The following is a 16,062-nucleotide window of genomic DNA, read 5'->3' as shown; positions in this document are numbered from 1 at the left end:
GAAGCAGATCAAAGACGGTGCACTAAAGGAAAATAAGACTCAGTCTAAAGTGGAAATTTTACAGAAGCAGGTCAAGGAGTTGAATGATAGCCAAGAGCTCATGAAATAGGAATTAGCCTCTTATAAGCAATCAACAGTGTACAGAGAAAAGAGTTCAGAAAGAATTGCACAATGGAAAGATGAATGTCTAGGTGTGTTGTAGGGGCAGTTGACTGAAATGAAAACTTTGAATGCTACACTTAAAAGCAGTAACATGGTTTTATTGAATAGAGTTACAGCATGTAGAGGAGTGGAAGAAAAGATCAGGCAAATGGCAAAAGAAAAGCTAGATGTAGAGGGTTGGTATTCAGCTTCAACCGATGTGGAAAAAATGAAGACTGCGATAATGGAGTACATGAAAGGAGTGTGGGAGCAGACCAAACTCAGAATGTATGATGTGGTTAGTAAACCATATCACATTTTTGCAGAAGAAGAAGCCAAAGAGGAGAATTTGTTTGTGTAGAGACAGTTTGATGAACTGAAGAAGAAGTATGAGGAATTGCAGAAGCATCTGCAGTTGCAGAAAAGTCATCAACCTGAACAACTGCATATTCAGAGTGATAGTGTAATGTTGGAGCAAATTGAAATTGAAGTTTAGGAACAGTTAACTTAACTAAAGGTGCAGTCACAGTTCCAATTACAGTTGCATATGAAGAAGCAGGTGCTGCAGATGGACAACAACAGTTTAAAGATTCAATATTGTCTATTGTGGATGAGATACTCAGTCGAGAAGATGCTGAGGTTCCAATGAAAGAACCTGAAGCTGAAGTGGATGCAGGATTTGGTGAAGATGGTAAGGAAACTGCAATAGAAGGGGAAAGTCCAAAGCATCCTGAAGTTAAAGATCATGTTAATATTGAAATTTTTGATCAAGGGATGGATTCTCACAATGTTTGAGAAACATTGCCCATCAGGAGTGCCAGGTGTTAGTGCCTGATGGATCAAGGCACTTATTTTTTGATTATAAGTAAGGTCTTAGATTTAAGCCTTAGGGGTTTGTTTACACAAGGACTTTTATGCTTAGGTAGTTTTTAAACATTCGAGGGGTCATGTGGCGTATGGCAGTTTTTTGATGTAATCGACATGCAGTTTTTGTAGATTCCTGTAGTCGTATTGCTGTTTTGTTCTATAGTTCAACGGTGATGATGAATATACAATGAATGCAGTACTCCCTTATCTTCATTATGGTGTTTCTTATTCTTCTACTTTGCAGTTCTGTGATTAAATGTGCAGTCTCCTGCCTCATATATCTCTATAATGTATGATTCTTGTATTGATTACCCATTAGGGCTGTGAGCCCCTAACACCACAAACACAATGAAAAAAAATAGACGATAAGGCTGTCAAATGTATTTTTGTCGATTATAATGCTGAAAGTAAAGGTTATAGGTTGTATCATCCAAAAAAAAAAGCATATCTTGGTCTCACAGGATGTTGTGTTTGTGGAAGACTCTGGTCAGCCCTTGCTGTCATGTACTAGAGACCATAATGTCAGTTCATAGGACATTTATGACACTTTGTTGCTTCTTTTCAGTGGTGGAAGTTCAAATGTAAATTCCAATGAGGCAAATGTACAGCCTATGGGGTTTCTAAAATGTTGCAGATCAGCTTATTACTGATTCAAATGTACATGATGTACTTGATGAGGAAAGGGCTGAGAATGAGCACGCTAGAGGTATGCGTAAATGATTGGTGCATACTTGGATGACAGTAAATTGGATGCACCTTTGTCTAGTCGTACTCATTCAAGTTCTCACCATGCATCTTATGCATCAGATTGTTATGCTTTGGCTGTGTCTAGCTTACATGATGTTGATGAATTTCTATCTTTTGATGAAGCACAAAATTCAAAAAATTGGATGGCTGCCATGCAATCTGAATATGATGCACTTATAGAAAATGACACATGGACTTTATGTGATTTTGTTACCATATACATGTGGTAGTGATGTGTGTGAACACACTAGGACCGCCAGGGCATTTTTTCCCTCTTTAGGAGGTTTTTTCCCCCGAGCATTGTATATACGCCCATCACTCTAGGGCTATCCATCTTTCCATTTCACACTAAGTAACACACTCTCTATTGTGTGCCTTGAGCTTCCTTCGTCTTCTCCAAGCTGTGTGTGTTTCTCTGCAACCCTAATTCCAACAATTGGTATCAGAGCAGGTCACGTCCTCCCGGGCTTAGTCGCCAGCTGCTCCAGCACACGCCTGCTCACTTTCTCCAATTTCAGTGAGCTTTCGGCCTCCGTTTCCACTACAGGCAGTACTGCACAGGCTATTTCGTCATTTTGTGCAGAATTTTTGTCAGTGCCGTTTTCTGCATAACAGGTGCCTTATAGTCTTCTACGGTTTGTGCTATATAGCACAGGTTGTTCCCGCTCCATTTCTCCTATTTTCGGGCAGTTTTCACATCAGGTGCAGCATTTACCATGGCTGACAACAACAACACATATGTGTTCAAGATGTTTGCTGCTGAGGACAGGTTGGATGGGGACAACTACCCTATGTGGGCTTATATGATGCAACATGTTCTTGTGTCAAGAGGTGTTTGGAACATTGTGCAGGGCATTGATGTACGTCCTGGTTCTGAGGATGTAGGCGATGTTGAGGATGTTGCAGGTCTTGCTGCAAGGATTGCAGCTGTTAGAGTTGTTTTGCCTACGGCAGAACAAGCTCGTTGGGATGTTAAGGATGCGCAGGCTCATGCATTGATTGCGTTGTCTGTGAAGCGCACCATTGTTCCTCACATCCGTTCAACAAAATCAGCAAAACAGGCTTGGGATATTTTAGCAGGTCTTTATGCAAGCCGCAATGAGGCTAAAATTGCTTTGCTGCGTAAAGAGCTGGAGTCGAAGATTATGCATGAGGAAGATGATATGGACACTTTCCTTGCTAGTGTCAAGGATATCAATGAGCAGCTTATTTCTGCAGGTGAAGTCATTTCAGACAGTTCCCTTGTGCAGACTGTTCTTGATGCCTTACCAGATTCCTACGAGACTTTTGCTAGTACTTGGAGACTGATGACCCAAGGAAATCTTGAAGTTGTCAAGTTTGATGCATTATGCACATTGCTGTTGCAAGAGTCACTTTCTAGAAAAAACAGGACTAGGCAGCGTGCAATTGAACAGGCTTTTATTGCTTCTCAAAGAAAGGGTGGTAACAGCAATGCAGCCACTTCTTATGGTTCTGCTGCGAGTGGCAAAAATTATGTTACTAATGCTTCTGCTGGCAGTACTTCATCTGGCAATTCTGGTGATAAGGGCAAAAAGAAGATGCGTTGCCATTATTGTAAATCCAATGATCACTTGACCAAGTCGTGTCCTAAGTTGAAGGCCAAAGAGGCTAAGAAGAAAGAGGGTGGTTCCACTGCAAATGCTGGTTCCACTACAAATGCAGCCATTGTTGAGTCTTCTGTGAAAGGAGACTGTGTTGCTGATGTTGATGCAGAATGGGCTTTTAGCGTAGAGTGCACTTACAATCCTGCTGTCCATGATGCATGCTTGTCAGTTGCTGCAGATTCACAGGTGTGGTATTTCGACAGTGGTGCTACAAAGCACATTACCTCACATCGTGAATTGTTTACCTCTCTCGAGTCTGTCTCTCATGGGAATTCAGTCACTTGTGCCAACAACGCCTCTTATCCAGTTCAGGGAGTTGGAAAGATTGTGTTCACTGCTGCTAATGGCAGTTCCTTCACACTTGTTGATGCACTTTATGTACCTGGGATCAAGAAGAATCTCTTGTCTGTATCCGCACTTGCTAGACTTGGACTTGTAGTCAAATTTGTGGATGACAGATGTACAACTCATGATCTCAGTTTTGGTGATGAAATTGTTGCATCTGGCCTTTTGTGCCGTGGGCTGTATAAGCTCACTCTGTATGACAAGTGTGGACAAAATTTTGCAAATGCTGTTGCAGATTCAAGGGCTATTTCAGATGCAAAACTTTGGCATGCACGTTTTGGTCATCTGAATTTTGCCAGTTTGCTGCGTTTGCAGAAATCTGATATGGTTGCTTCTTTGCCACCTCTTGAAGCACCTGTCAAACATGTTTGTGAAGGCTGTATTTTGGGTAAGATGCAGCGTTCTAAGTTTCCAAAGGATGGTTCAGTTTGGGCCACATGCAGGTTGCAGCTTGTTCATAGTGATGTTTGTGGGCCCATGCAAACTCCGTCCTTGGGCAATTACCTGTACTTCATGACTTTCATTGATGATTACTCCAGGCATGCATGGGTATTTCCGCTTAAAGCAAAGTCCAAAGTTTTTATGTGCTTCAAACAATTTCTGGCTATGGCTGAAAACGTCTCGAAATGTACTATGGGCACCCTCCGTTCCGATCGAGGGGGGGAGTACATGTCTCATGAATTTAATGCATTTCTGGCTAGTCGTGGGATAAAACACCAATGTACAGTGCCTTATACGCCTCAGCAAAATGGTGTTGCTGAGAGGAAAAACAGGTCACTGACGGAAATGGCACGATGTATGGTCAAAAGTCAAGCTTTACCTCATTCTTTTTGGCTTGAGGCCATCATGTGTGCCACTTATGTACTTAACAGGTGTCCTACGAAAGCTTTGCAGTCTATTACTCCATATGAAGCATGGCATGATAGAAAGCCTTCTATTGAGCACATGCGTGTTTTTGGCTGTTTGGCATATGCTTTGGTGCCACAAGTGCAGCGCAGAAAATTGGATGATAAGGCTGTCAAATGTATTTTTGTTGGTTATAGTGCTGAAAGCAAAGGTTACAGGTTGTATCATCCGCAAACAAAACGTATTCTGGTTTCTCGGGATGTAGTGTTTGTGGAAGATTCTGTTCAGCCCTTGCTGTCATGTACCAGAGACAATAATGTAAGCTCACAGGACATTTATGACACTTTGTTTCCTCTTTTCAGTGGTGGAAATACGAATGTAAGTTCCAATGAGGCAAATGTACAGCCTATGGGGGTTTCTGAAAATGTTTTAGATCAGCCTATTACTGATGCAGATGTACATGATGTACTTGATGAGGAAAGGGCTGAAAATGAGCAGGCTAGAGGTATGCCAAAATGGCTGGTGCACACTTTGCGTGACAGTAATTTGGATGCACCTTTGTCTAGTCGTACTCGTTCAGGCTCTCGCCACGCATCTTATGCATCAGATTGTTATGCTTTGGCTGTGGTTAGTTTACATGCTGTTGAGGAGCCTCTGTCTTTTGATGAAGCACAGAATTCAGAAAATTGGATGGTTGCCATGCAATCAGAATATGATGCACTTATAGAAAATGACACATGGACTTTATGTGATTTGCCTCCTGGCAAAAAGGCCATTGGTACGAAGTAGGTTTACAAGTTGAAACGCAAGCCGGATGGTGAGATTGATCGCCATAAGGCTCGACTTGTTGCAAAGGGTTATGCACAGCAAAAAGGCATAGATTATGAAGAGACTTTTGCTCCCACTTGTCGTATGACTACTGTGCGTTTTATATGTGCATTGGCAGCTCATTTTGGTTGGGATGTATATCAATTAGACATTGTTACTGCTTTCTTGAATAGTGACATATTTGAGGAAGTTTATGTAATGCAGCCTCGCGGTTTTGTCATAAAAGGACAAGAGGACAAAGTGTGCAAATGTAACAAGGCTTTGTATGGGTTGAAGCAATCTCCTCGTGCTTGGTATGAGAAAGCTGACACTCATTTGGTCAAACAAGGCTTTCGTAACAGTCCAACAGAAAGCACATTGTATGTAAAGCGTGAGGGTGATGTATTTCTCATCGTGGTTCTTTATGTTGATGATTTGCTGATCACTGGACCAAATGAGAGACATATTGCTGAATTTAAGGCTGATTTGAATGCTACTTTCAAGATGAAAGATTTGGGGCTGTTGCATCATTATTTGGGCATACATTTTAAGCACTGTGATGGTGGTCTTGCCTTGTGTCAGAAAAGTTACATAGAGACATTGCTATGTAAGTTTGGACTTGAGGATTGCAAACCTATTGCCACTCCCATGGAAACATGTTTGAAGTTGAGTCTACATGATGGTGGCGATCCTGCTGATGTCACTCTTTACCAAACTACTGTTGGCTGGCTCATTTATTTATGAAACACGAGGCCGGATATTCAGTTTGCAATCTCACAAGTCAGCAGATTTATGCATAGCCCAGGGTCTAAGCATTGGTAGGCTGTCAAGAGAATTTTCCGCTACCTTAGTGGCACTTTACATCTTGGCTTGTTTTATCCCAAGGGGGGATCATTGCTGCCAGACTTACATGCTTTTTCGGACTCAGATTGGGCTAGTTGTTTTGACACGCGAGTGTCCACAAGTGGTTTTTGTTTCGTGCTTGGCAGTTCATGTATATCATGGTTGAGCAAGAAGCAACCTACTGTGGCCACTTCGAGTTGTGAGGCTGAGTACAGGGCAGTCTTCACAGCTACGGTTGAGTGTGTATGGCTCAGATGCCTTATGGCTGATTTGGGTGTTGGACAGGACACTGCCAACACTATCTACATTGGCAGTTGCGAGGAACCCAGTTTTTCATGCTCGCACAAAGCACATTGAGGTGCATTACCACTATGTCAGGGACAGGCTCTCAGCAGGAGAGATCAGCTTGGCTTATGTGCCAACACAGGACAACCTTGCAGATCTTTTCACAAAGGCATTGTCTCGTGAGAAGCTTGAAGCTTTCCCCAAAGCTTTGGGCTTACTCCCCTTTGTGGACTGATCATGTCCTCAGGGCATGGCACTTCCCTTTACTCATGTGCCAGCTCTCGTTCACCGCATCACTCCAGGGGGGATTTGTTACCATATACATGTGGTAGTGATGTGTGTGAACACACTAGGACCGCCGGGGCATTTTTTCCCTCTTTAGTAGGTTTTTTCCCCCGAGCATTGTATATACGCCCATCACTCTAGGGCTATCCATCTTTCCGTTTCACACTAAGTAACACACTCTCTATTGTGTGCCTTGAGCTTCCTTCGTCTTCTCCAAGCTGTGTGTGTTTCTCTGCAACCCTAATTCCAACAGATTTGCCTCCGGGAAAAAAGGCCATTGGTACAAAGTGGGTTTACGAGTTGAAACGCAAGCCGTATGGTGAGATTGATTGCTATAAGGCTTGAATTGTTGCAAAGGGTTATGCACATCACAAAGGCATAGATTATGAAGAGACTTTTTCTCCCACTTGTCATATGACTATTGTACATTTTCTATGTGCATTGGTAGCTCATTATGGTTGGGATCTACATCAATATGACATTGTTACTGTTTTCTTGAATGGTGACATATTTGAGGAAGTTTATATAACGCAGCCTCACAGTTTTGTCAAGAAAGAACAAGAGGATAAAGTGTGCAGATGTAAGAAAGCTTTGTATGGGTTGAAGCAATCTCCTCGTGCTTGGTATGAGAAGGCTGACACTCATTTGGTCAAATGAGGCTTTCGTAACAGTCCAACAGAAAGCACATTGTATGTAAAGCGTGAGGGTGATGTAATTCTCATTGTGGTTCTTTATGTGGATGATTTGCTGATCACTGGACCAAATGAGAGACATATTGCTGAATTTAAGGCTGATTTGAATGTTATTTTCAAGATGAAACATTTGGGGCTGTTGCATCATTACTTGCCATACAATTTAAGCAGTGTGATGGTGGTATTGCCTTGTGTCAAAAAAGTTACATAGAGACATTGCTATGTAACTTTGGACTTGAGGATTGCAAACCTATTGACACTCTCATGAAAACAGGTTTGAAAGTGAGTCTTCATGATGCTGGTGATCCTGCAACTGTCACTCTTTACCAAACTGTCGTTAGAAGCCTCATTTATGCATGCAACACAAGGTCGGATATTCAATTTGCAGTCTCACAGGTCAACAGATATATGCATAGCCCAGGGTCTAAGCATTGACAGGTTGTCAAGAGAAATTTTCTCTACTTGAGTGGCACTTTACATCTTGTCTTGTTTTATCCCAAGGGGGGATGATTGCCGCCAGGGTTACATGCTTTTTTCGGACTCAGATTGGGTTGGTTGTTTTGACACACGAGTATCCAGAAGTGGTTTTTGTTTCATGCTTGGCAGTTCATGTATATCATGGTTAAGCAAGAAGCACCCTACTGTTGCCACTTCTAGTTGTGAGGTTGAGTACATGGCAGTCTTCACAACTACGGTTGAGTGTGTATGGCTTAGACGCCTTATGGGGCTGATTTGCGTGTTGGACAGGACGATGCCAACACTATCTACACTGATAGTCAAATCGCATTGACAGTTGTGAGGAACCCAATTTTTTATGCTCGCACAAAGCACATTGAGGTGCATTACCACTATGTTAGGAAGGAGAGACTCTCAGCAGGAGAGATCAACTTGGCTTATATGCCAACACAGGATAACCTTGCAAATCTTTTCACAAAGGCATTGTCTCGTGAGAAGCTTGAAGCTTTCCAAAACTTTGGGCTTACTCCCCTTTGTGGACTGATCATGTCCTCAGGGCATGGCGCATCACTCCAGGGGGGATTTGTTACCATGTACATGTGGTAGTGATGTGTGTGAACACTCTTAGGACCGTCGTGGAATTTTTTTCCTCTTTAGGACATTTTCCCCCCCCGTGCATTGTATATACACCCATCATTCTAGGGCTATCTATCTTTCCATAGCACACTAAGTAATAGACTCTCTATAGTGTGCCTTGTGCTTCCTTCGTCTTCTCCAAGCTGTGTGTGTTTTCTAGCAAGCCTAATTTGAACAACCATGCAAATCAGATAATGTTTTCAATTTTTATCCCTTCCATTGTAGGAAGTGCATGGGATCTTCCATCGCTAGATTTTTTGTGATAGTCTGGTACTTCGACAACCCATTAAGCCTCCTCTTAGCCATTCCCTCGCCGTCATTGAGTGCTCCCATTGTTGTCCATCATTGGCATTGTCGAGGTCTACGTTTTCAGCCCCTTCAATCCTCTCATATCAAGAGAGCAGTTCAGCCCTAGACTTACCCCTTGGTGACCATCCACAATCCCACATCGAGAAGGGTCAAAGGTGCATCAAATCATGCTTGAAGGTGCCTTGCCTTGAGGAGTTACTACAACAACAGTCATCATTTAAGTCAATAGAGTCTGCACTTGATGTATTGCATGTATGTACATTCCATTTAGGCAATCAAAAGCAAATGCCACATCAGCAACGGTGTGGGGGGACCCTTGAGAGGGTTCCTTGGGACCCCATCGGGTGTGTCATTCCTTTACCATTTCAATTCTATTGCACTTGAAGTTGGTGGATTGAGCATGGGGTCTAGAGGTAGATGGATGAGCAAAAAAAAAGCCAGGGTCGACGTCCGTAAGGTGATTCAAACTCATGTCCTACCTGTTGACAGACAAACGGCCTAACCATGTGGGGACGTAGCATTTGTTGTCATCCCCTCCTCCCCCCCTTTCTAGTCCCCCAAACGCAAAAAAGAAAGAGAAAATTCAAATAATTGCAATTTGCCATCAAGAGACATTTATTGTTGTTTTTGTTGTGGAAACTCATTCAAAAGAGCTAGAAGTCACTCACTCTTTGGCTATAGTTTTTTTTATTAAAAAAAAAGTGTCATTGGAAGATTAGTTTGGACTAGTTTTATGGGGTTATACCCACTCATCCACACCCACATGTCTCAAGGGTTGAACCATAGTGGGTGAGCTTCAAGCTCTCACCTTTACCACTAGGCCAACCCCCTTTTGACCGGCTATAGTTAAAGCTTAAAAGGTCCACACCATGAGCTAATAGCTAATGGATGTGTTAGATTTCCCCCCCCCCCCCCCCGGTGCTCCATTAAGTGAGCTATAGCCAAAACTTAAAAGGGCCACTAGGTCGTTTATTTGAAGATGTTAAGAAATCACTAGGCTCTGCGCGCCTGGATGTGCCGATTGGGCATCACTCTTTTTGCTGGTAGCCAATTGGAGCTTCTCTGCAATGAAAGGATCATGGGGGCCTTCGAGGTTAAAAGATCTATCAAGCAAGCCTACCCACTTGCCCCTCTAATGTTTGCCATCGGATCCCATCCTCTAGTAACATTACTCGAAGACAGTGCGGCTAGAGGTGAGAATCAAGGGCTAATTCTTCCTAACGATGATCAACTTCTGGCTAAGCTCTTTGCGAATGATTCCTTGCTCTTTCTCAAAGTATGTCCACGAGTGATTAGGAAGGCTTTACAAAGTGTACAAACGTTTGCATTGACATTAGGGTCAAAGTGTATTATTGAAAAGCTGAGATTGATATCTCTCTTCGAAAATGACTCACTCGATCCATCAATGTGGACATAGGAGATTGTAACTAAAGGGAGCATTTTTCGGCACCTGGGAGCCCCTTTGGAGGTTGATGTTACCCACAAGCAAAGATTCCTATGGGTAATGGAGAAAGTGAAGAACAAGATGCAAAGGTGGGAGTTTGTACTCCTTCCCTTCCCGAGCAAAATAAAGGTTATCAATTTTTTCCTACTCCCTTATTTAGCCTTCAATGGGCCGTTGCTTAAGCTTGGTAGATGCAAATGGAAAGAGTTCTTGAAACCAGTCAAGAGGTTCCTGTGGAAGAACAACATGAAAGACTCAACACCATGGCAGTGGGCTATATGGGAGACCGTTGCTAGACCTGTGGAGCAAGGCGATCTCGAGATGCTTAACCCTAGCATTCATGCAGAAGGCCAATGCGCTAAACTTGTGGTTGCACTTGCAAAACAGAAGCAAGCTTGGGCTATTATGGCTAAGGGTATGATAGATAACTCTAATATATGCTCGAAAGGTAGTCAGTGGAAAGGGCTAGAAGTGCACGACAAGCTGTTTGCCCCTCCCTGGGCCGCCCTTAAACTTCGGGGACTTGATATGCGGACTCACTCGGAAATGCAACTAGGCAACGCAGTCCTTGGAATGGGGAGATTTGTTTAGGAATTTTCATAATTCCGTAATTTAGTGGTCCCCTTGGCTCTCCAAGATTGGAAGCATCCTCCTAACCCCTTTTTGGAAAGAAGTTGCTAGGAAAATCAATAACTCAATATAATTTACTCACCATTGCGAGTTTTGCAAAAATATAAATAAATTATCCTTCAAAAAATCCATCCCTTCTACAATTGAGGGTGCTTTCACTAACCAAAAATCAACCAGTGGCACTAATGGCACTGTCATTTTGCAGTAGCTTTTTCATGAGGCGAGAAGAGTTGACCAAATAAGAGGAGCGAGGAAAAAAAAAGAGGAACTCTTCATGGAAAGTTGGCTATGGTCATATTGTACAAGGCCCTTTAAGGGAATGCCACCTCATGTTTAGAGTTACGTCTCGTGGGCACATAGACCACATGCAAGGCATCAACATGCCTACACTATACTCTCTAAGTGCTACAAAAATTCAAAAAAAGGCCTATTTTTGTAGCGCAAGCTACTTGTTCAATGGGTAAGCGATTGTAGTGACTGGCAGTGAGCACTTTTCAGTTAGTAAAGACATATCGCCCTCGCTTTTTGCACCGGATGCAGTAGGTGAGCTGGATGAATGCATGCCAGTTTCACATTTTGCACAATTAAGTGCTTGGAACCAATCTAAAAATAATGGTCATATTGCTACTCTAGTATGAGAAGCGCCATCTTGGTAGGTCTGCTAGTTGAAGCCTTATAAGTTATGGTTGGTGCTTTAAGTACTTGGGCTATGGTCACACGAGGCTTAGTTCTTTGTGCCGGTCACCTCAACTATTCTCTCTCATGTCTGCGCCTTGCTCTCCCTCTTTGCACCAGTTGCTCCCAATCTCCGCTCTAAGCTCTTGCCAAAAATTATTGGGGCTTACTGATAACTAAGCCTGGCATGACCATGCCCTTAGTCGCGAAAGGGAATGAGGCAAAAACCATTTGGATCTAGTAGACAACATCTTACACACCGAAATCTCCTTGGCCATAGCTTGGAATTGAGTGGGCACGAGGTTACAAACCAAGTGCCGCCCTCAGCTTAATTCACTACCACTCTATTCATAAGTAACTACTTATTCTATGGATTGAGGACGGGGTATACGATTTCTATGCCTAGGTGCTTTTGGGTCGGGGGGTGGACACTTTGTGATTGCTAGGCTCCAAAGTCCAAACTTGGGTGAGGGTGTGCAAACACCCTAACTAATGAATTGGTGGGCCACCAAGTTGGCAAGATCTCACGTAGAAGGATGGGTATGGAACTACCCTATTGGTGTGTAAGCAGGCAAGCACACACGTGTTCTCTTATTGGCTATACAAAAAAAGGACTCTTAAACAGCCACAACTCCTCAACATTGCAGGCTTTCCGATGCGTAAACAAGGCCAACTTTCAAGGCCAACCACACCCTCGCCCCCCTCGTGAGAAAGCCAGCTTGGACCCGCTTGTTGACAAGTAAAGGTTCAAATCAAGCATTCCTCTCTTTCTCCTCCCTTCACTTAAACTACATTCTTGACAGCTAAACCTTCACATTTTGCACAATTGAGCGCTTAGAACCAATCCAAAAAATAACGCCTTTTGGCCAATGGGAGTGTATCTCAGTGGTTAAGGTGTATGTGTGCTTGCATCGCGGTCCGACCTCGACACCGACACCGCATGATGCATCGTAGCTAGGGAAAACAATCCATTGATAGTCATGTGCGTGTATGTGACATTGATACATGGTGAGCCTTGATAGGTACAGTCCAGCATTTCTTCCCCCCATTAGTTTTTTCATTGGTTCTTAGGAGGCAAAGTCCTAGTCATTAAGACTTGATTAGGGGGTAGGAAACACTTGTTCATCAAACAAGGAAAAACCCATCGCTTCTACCATCTTTGTTAGGCCATCATTTGCATTATTGTGGTCGTAGCTTTAGACGGGTGTCACATTGGGGTAACAACCGGCTCGCTATGCCAAGATGGTGGGCAACCATTTGTCGTGCCAAAAGGGCTTACGTGTGTGTGTATAGATGGGCGGGCTCAACCCCCTGACCAAGTTTTCAAGCAGATCATGTAGAAAAGGTGTGGCGAGAATGGCAATGTTAGGCCCTATCAAGCAACCGCACAAAACACAGAAACCTTACCCTCTTGGCTAATTTGGATTAGCCAAAAGACGCGGACAACTTTTTTTCTTGAGACAAAGTGTGACATAAGGGGTTATTAGTCGCACACACTGCGAGTTGGGGGGGGGGGGGGGTTTGTGCATTCGGCTAGCACGAGGTTGCACAACAAAAGTTCACTATTTTCTGGAATCATTGATTGAGGTAGTGGCTTCTCATTGGGGAGGTGTATTCGAGAAACAAGGAGGTTATTTCTTCAGTAAAAGAAAAAGCATAACCCTTAGCCTTTTCGTCGTGCTACTAGAAGCACAACAGGGTTTCTACATCTTAGAGATGGTAAACCCATTCACCCCACTCCTCCCACTTGCATGAGGTGCGACTCAGCTCTTACTTGGGTGGCCACAAGCAAAAAGCTCAGTTGGGCACCCACGCAAGTGTGACACACGCCTTGAGAGGTTCCAACAAGGCCACATTGAGCACATCCTACATGCACACTCTATTTGAACTACGTAGAGTTTGAGAGAGTTTGGAGAAGAAAATCACCCCTATGGAGCTAATAGCCGAGATTGCAGATGCACTCTCTTCCGCATCCCCATGCTGAACTCCGGGCCGTGTGAAGGTCTTCTAATCTATGCTGGAAGATGGAACATGTATAAGAAAGGGTGGAGCTACCTTTGGGGCCCTTTTGCTGTTATTGCCAGCCAAGTGAGAGTGGGCTCCTCTTTCTCTCTCACACTCACACACAGCCTAGCCTAGTTGTTCCTTTGGCTTCACTCCCCTTAGCCCTACCCTGCTTGCTTATAATCAACCTCACATGTTCTCTCTCCCTACACATATCCCTCTCTCTCTCTCTCTCTCTCTCTCTCTCTCTCTCTCTTTGCATGCATGTTCTGGACTCTGTGATTCTTTCTCCTTGCACACGATGTGTGTGTACTTCAGCCTTTGCCTTTAAAGGTTGTCTAGGGTACACACACACTCACTCACACACACACACACACACACACACACTCTCTAGGCTCTACTTGTGAAATTCAGTCTCTCCTTTCTTGTGGCTGCTCTCCACCAACTCATACTAGAAAGAGAGAGAGAGAGAGAGGAGGCAATTTTGCCTGTGTGCCGTTGTCTCTCCTTCCCTCCCTCCATTCTCGCCTTGTACTCCTTTTCACAGCCATGGAGCTTCCTGCATTGTGCAGATCTAGGTGGCTCCTACTCCCCATCCTCCTCTCCATAGCCATAGCCTTCAGCCCCTCACAGACGACCGCCCAGGTGCCAACCGGAGCACCCTCTCCGTCGCCAGCACCTGCCCCTGCGCCCTCATATGTCAACATAACCCAAGTGCTGGTATATGCAGGCGATTTCTCCACATTTGTGAGCCTCTTGATCTCATCAGGGGTAGGGGAGAAGTTCCAGGCACAAGCAAACAACACCGAGACAGGGATTACGATCTTTGCGCCCAAGGACAAGGCATTCACGACAGAGCCGGCGGCGACATTGCTGAAGAATTTGACGTCGCAGCAATTGATGAGCTTGTTGGAGTATCATGCGCTCACCAGCTGGGAGTCTTTGGCAGAATTGCAGCTGATGACAGACAATGTGACAAATACGTTTGCAACCTTCAATGGCGGGGGAAGGTATGTGCTGAATGTGACTATGGTGAAGGGCCAAGTGGAGATCATCACAGAGTGGAACAAGGCAACCATCACAAGCACACTCTACAATGCCCGGCCAGTAAGCATCTTTGCCCTGGATCAAGTGCTGCTGGCTGAGGATCTATTTGGCTTGCCGGCCCCCGCCCCCGCCCCGTCGCCATTCTCTGGCGCCCCCGTGTCTTCTCCCTCTTCCTCGTCCACCGGTGGGGGTGCCGGAGCCGCCGCTGGCCCCTCTGGCACTAACAACAGCTTTGCCCCCCTCTCATCCTCCCCTGCACCGCTCTGTTATCTCCTTTTCCTCTGCCTCCTCTGCTTCAAACTCTTCTAAGACCTCCCAAAGCCATTTTTTTTTGTTGAAAATATGTGAGTCTCCTGTCAGATCTGTGTAAGGAATTGAGTTGTTTTCCCAATTTTGTGAAATGTGGGTGTAGTTTGGACTTGGGAGGAATGTAGACAAAGTGTTTTGTAGATGTATCCCTCATTATTTTTTTGTATCCCATTGCAATAAAGAAGCTTACCTTACCTTAATTTGGCTGCTTTTCACCTTGTGATTGTATGGTGCAGTGCTGAAATTTGCGCCCCGCTTCCCCCCCCGCCCCCCCCTTTTTCCTTCCCTTTCCATAGCACAAGAAGATAATGTTTTTTATGCAATGCATAACATCATGAGCTACTGCGGGAGAGGCACCACATACCTAGTTGGGTACCATTGAGGGCAGGGGACTGCCGGCCCCGCCTTGAGAGGCACCACATACCTAGCTAGGTACGATTGGGGGCAGGGGACCACCGCCCCTCCCCATTGGAGCCAGCGGTCCCCTGCCCCCACTCGGACCTATCTAGATTTGTGGTGCCTCCCTCATAGAAAATCATGATGTTGAGGTAACTCACAATGTGGGAAGTATTGGGAGAATTTGTCCAAAATTTCTTGTGTATATATAGGCTCTCTAAAACGTTTTGAGTCTGATTCTCGCGTGATAGGGAAAGTGGTATCTTCTTCTTCTTCTTCTTCAATGCTGATTGACTTTGCCTACCTTAATACTTAGCTGATTAAGGTGGTTCTCATAATTTGGAGATATTAGTGATAACCCTTCATGGAAAATTGGTAGGTGATTTAGAAAAGAAGCAAAAATGTTAGTCCAAGATGTTTAGAATAGTATTATTATTACTAAAGTAGAGACTTAGCATGTAGAATTGAATCTTGAATCTTAGAGGAAGGATGATACGAAGATGCTATTGCAAACTACTAAGAAGGAGCTAGTAACGGAGTAACCTTGGGAGAATTTAGTGGCAGAGTAAGTCTGAATCAAACCAAAACATCTTACAACGGTGTTTTGAAATTTACATGACCGTTTTTCTCGATGTGGTTTGTGTATCTTGTAGTGAGAAGTTATTGAAATTGG

At 44.1% G+C, this 16,062-nt stretch overlaps 1 protein-coding gene across 1 annotated transcript; it reads left to right on the top strand.

Moving 5' to 3' along the window:
• The first annotated feature begins 13,868 nt into the window (after positions 1-13,868).
• LOC147430598 (fasciclin-like arabinogalactan protein 7) lies at positions 13,869-15,193 on the top strand. Its single transcript, XM_086493190.1, has one exon. The coding sequence runs from the start codon at positions 14,187-14,189 to the stop codon at positions 14,991-14,993; it is 807 nt and encodes a 268-aa protein (XP_086349316.1). The 5' UTR covers positions 13,869-14,186; the 3' UTR covers positions 14,994-15,193.
• The last annotated feature ends 869 nt before the right edge of the window (positions 15,194-16,062 follow it).

Source organism: Adiantum capillus-veneris, chromosome 21 (genome assembly GCF_014529385.1).
Source record: "Adiantum capillus-veneris isolate H3 chromosome 21, ASM1452938v2, whole genome shotgun sequence".
Taxonomy (NCBI): Eukaryota; Viridiplantae; Streptophyta; class Polypodiopsida; order Polypodiales; family Pteridaceae; genus Adiantum; species Adiantum capillus-veneris.
Note: the sequence above shows the minus strand (reverse complement) of the source record. Positions and strands in the feature narration are given on the sequence as shown.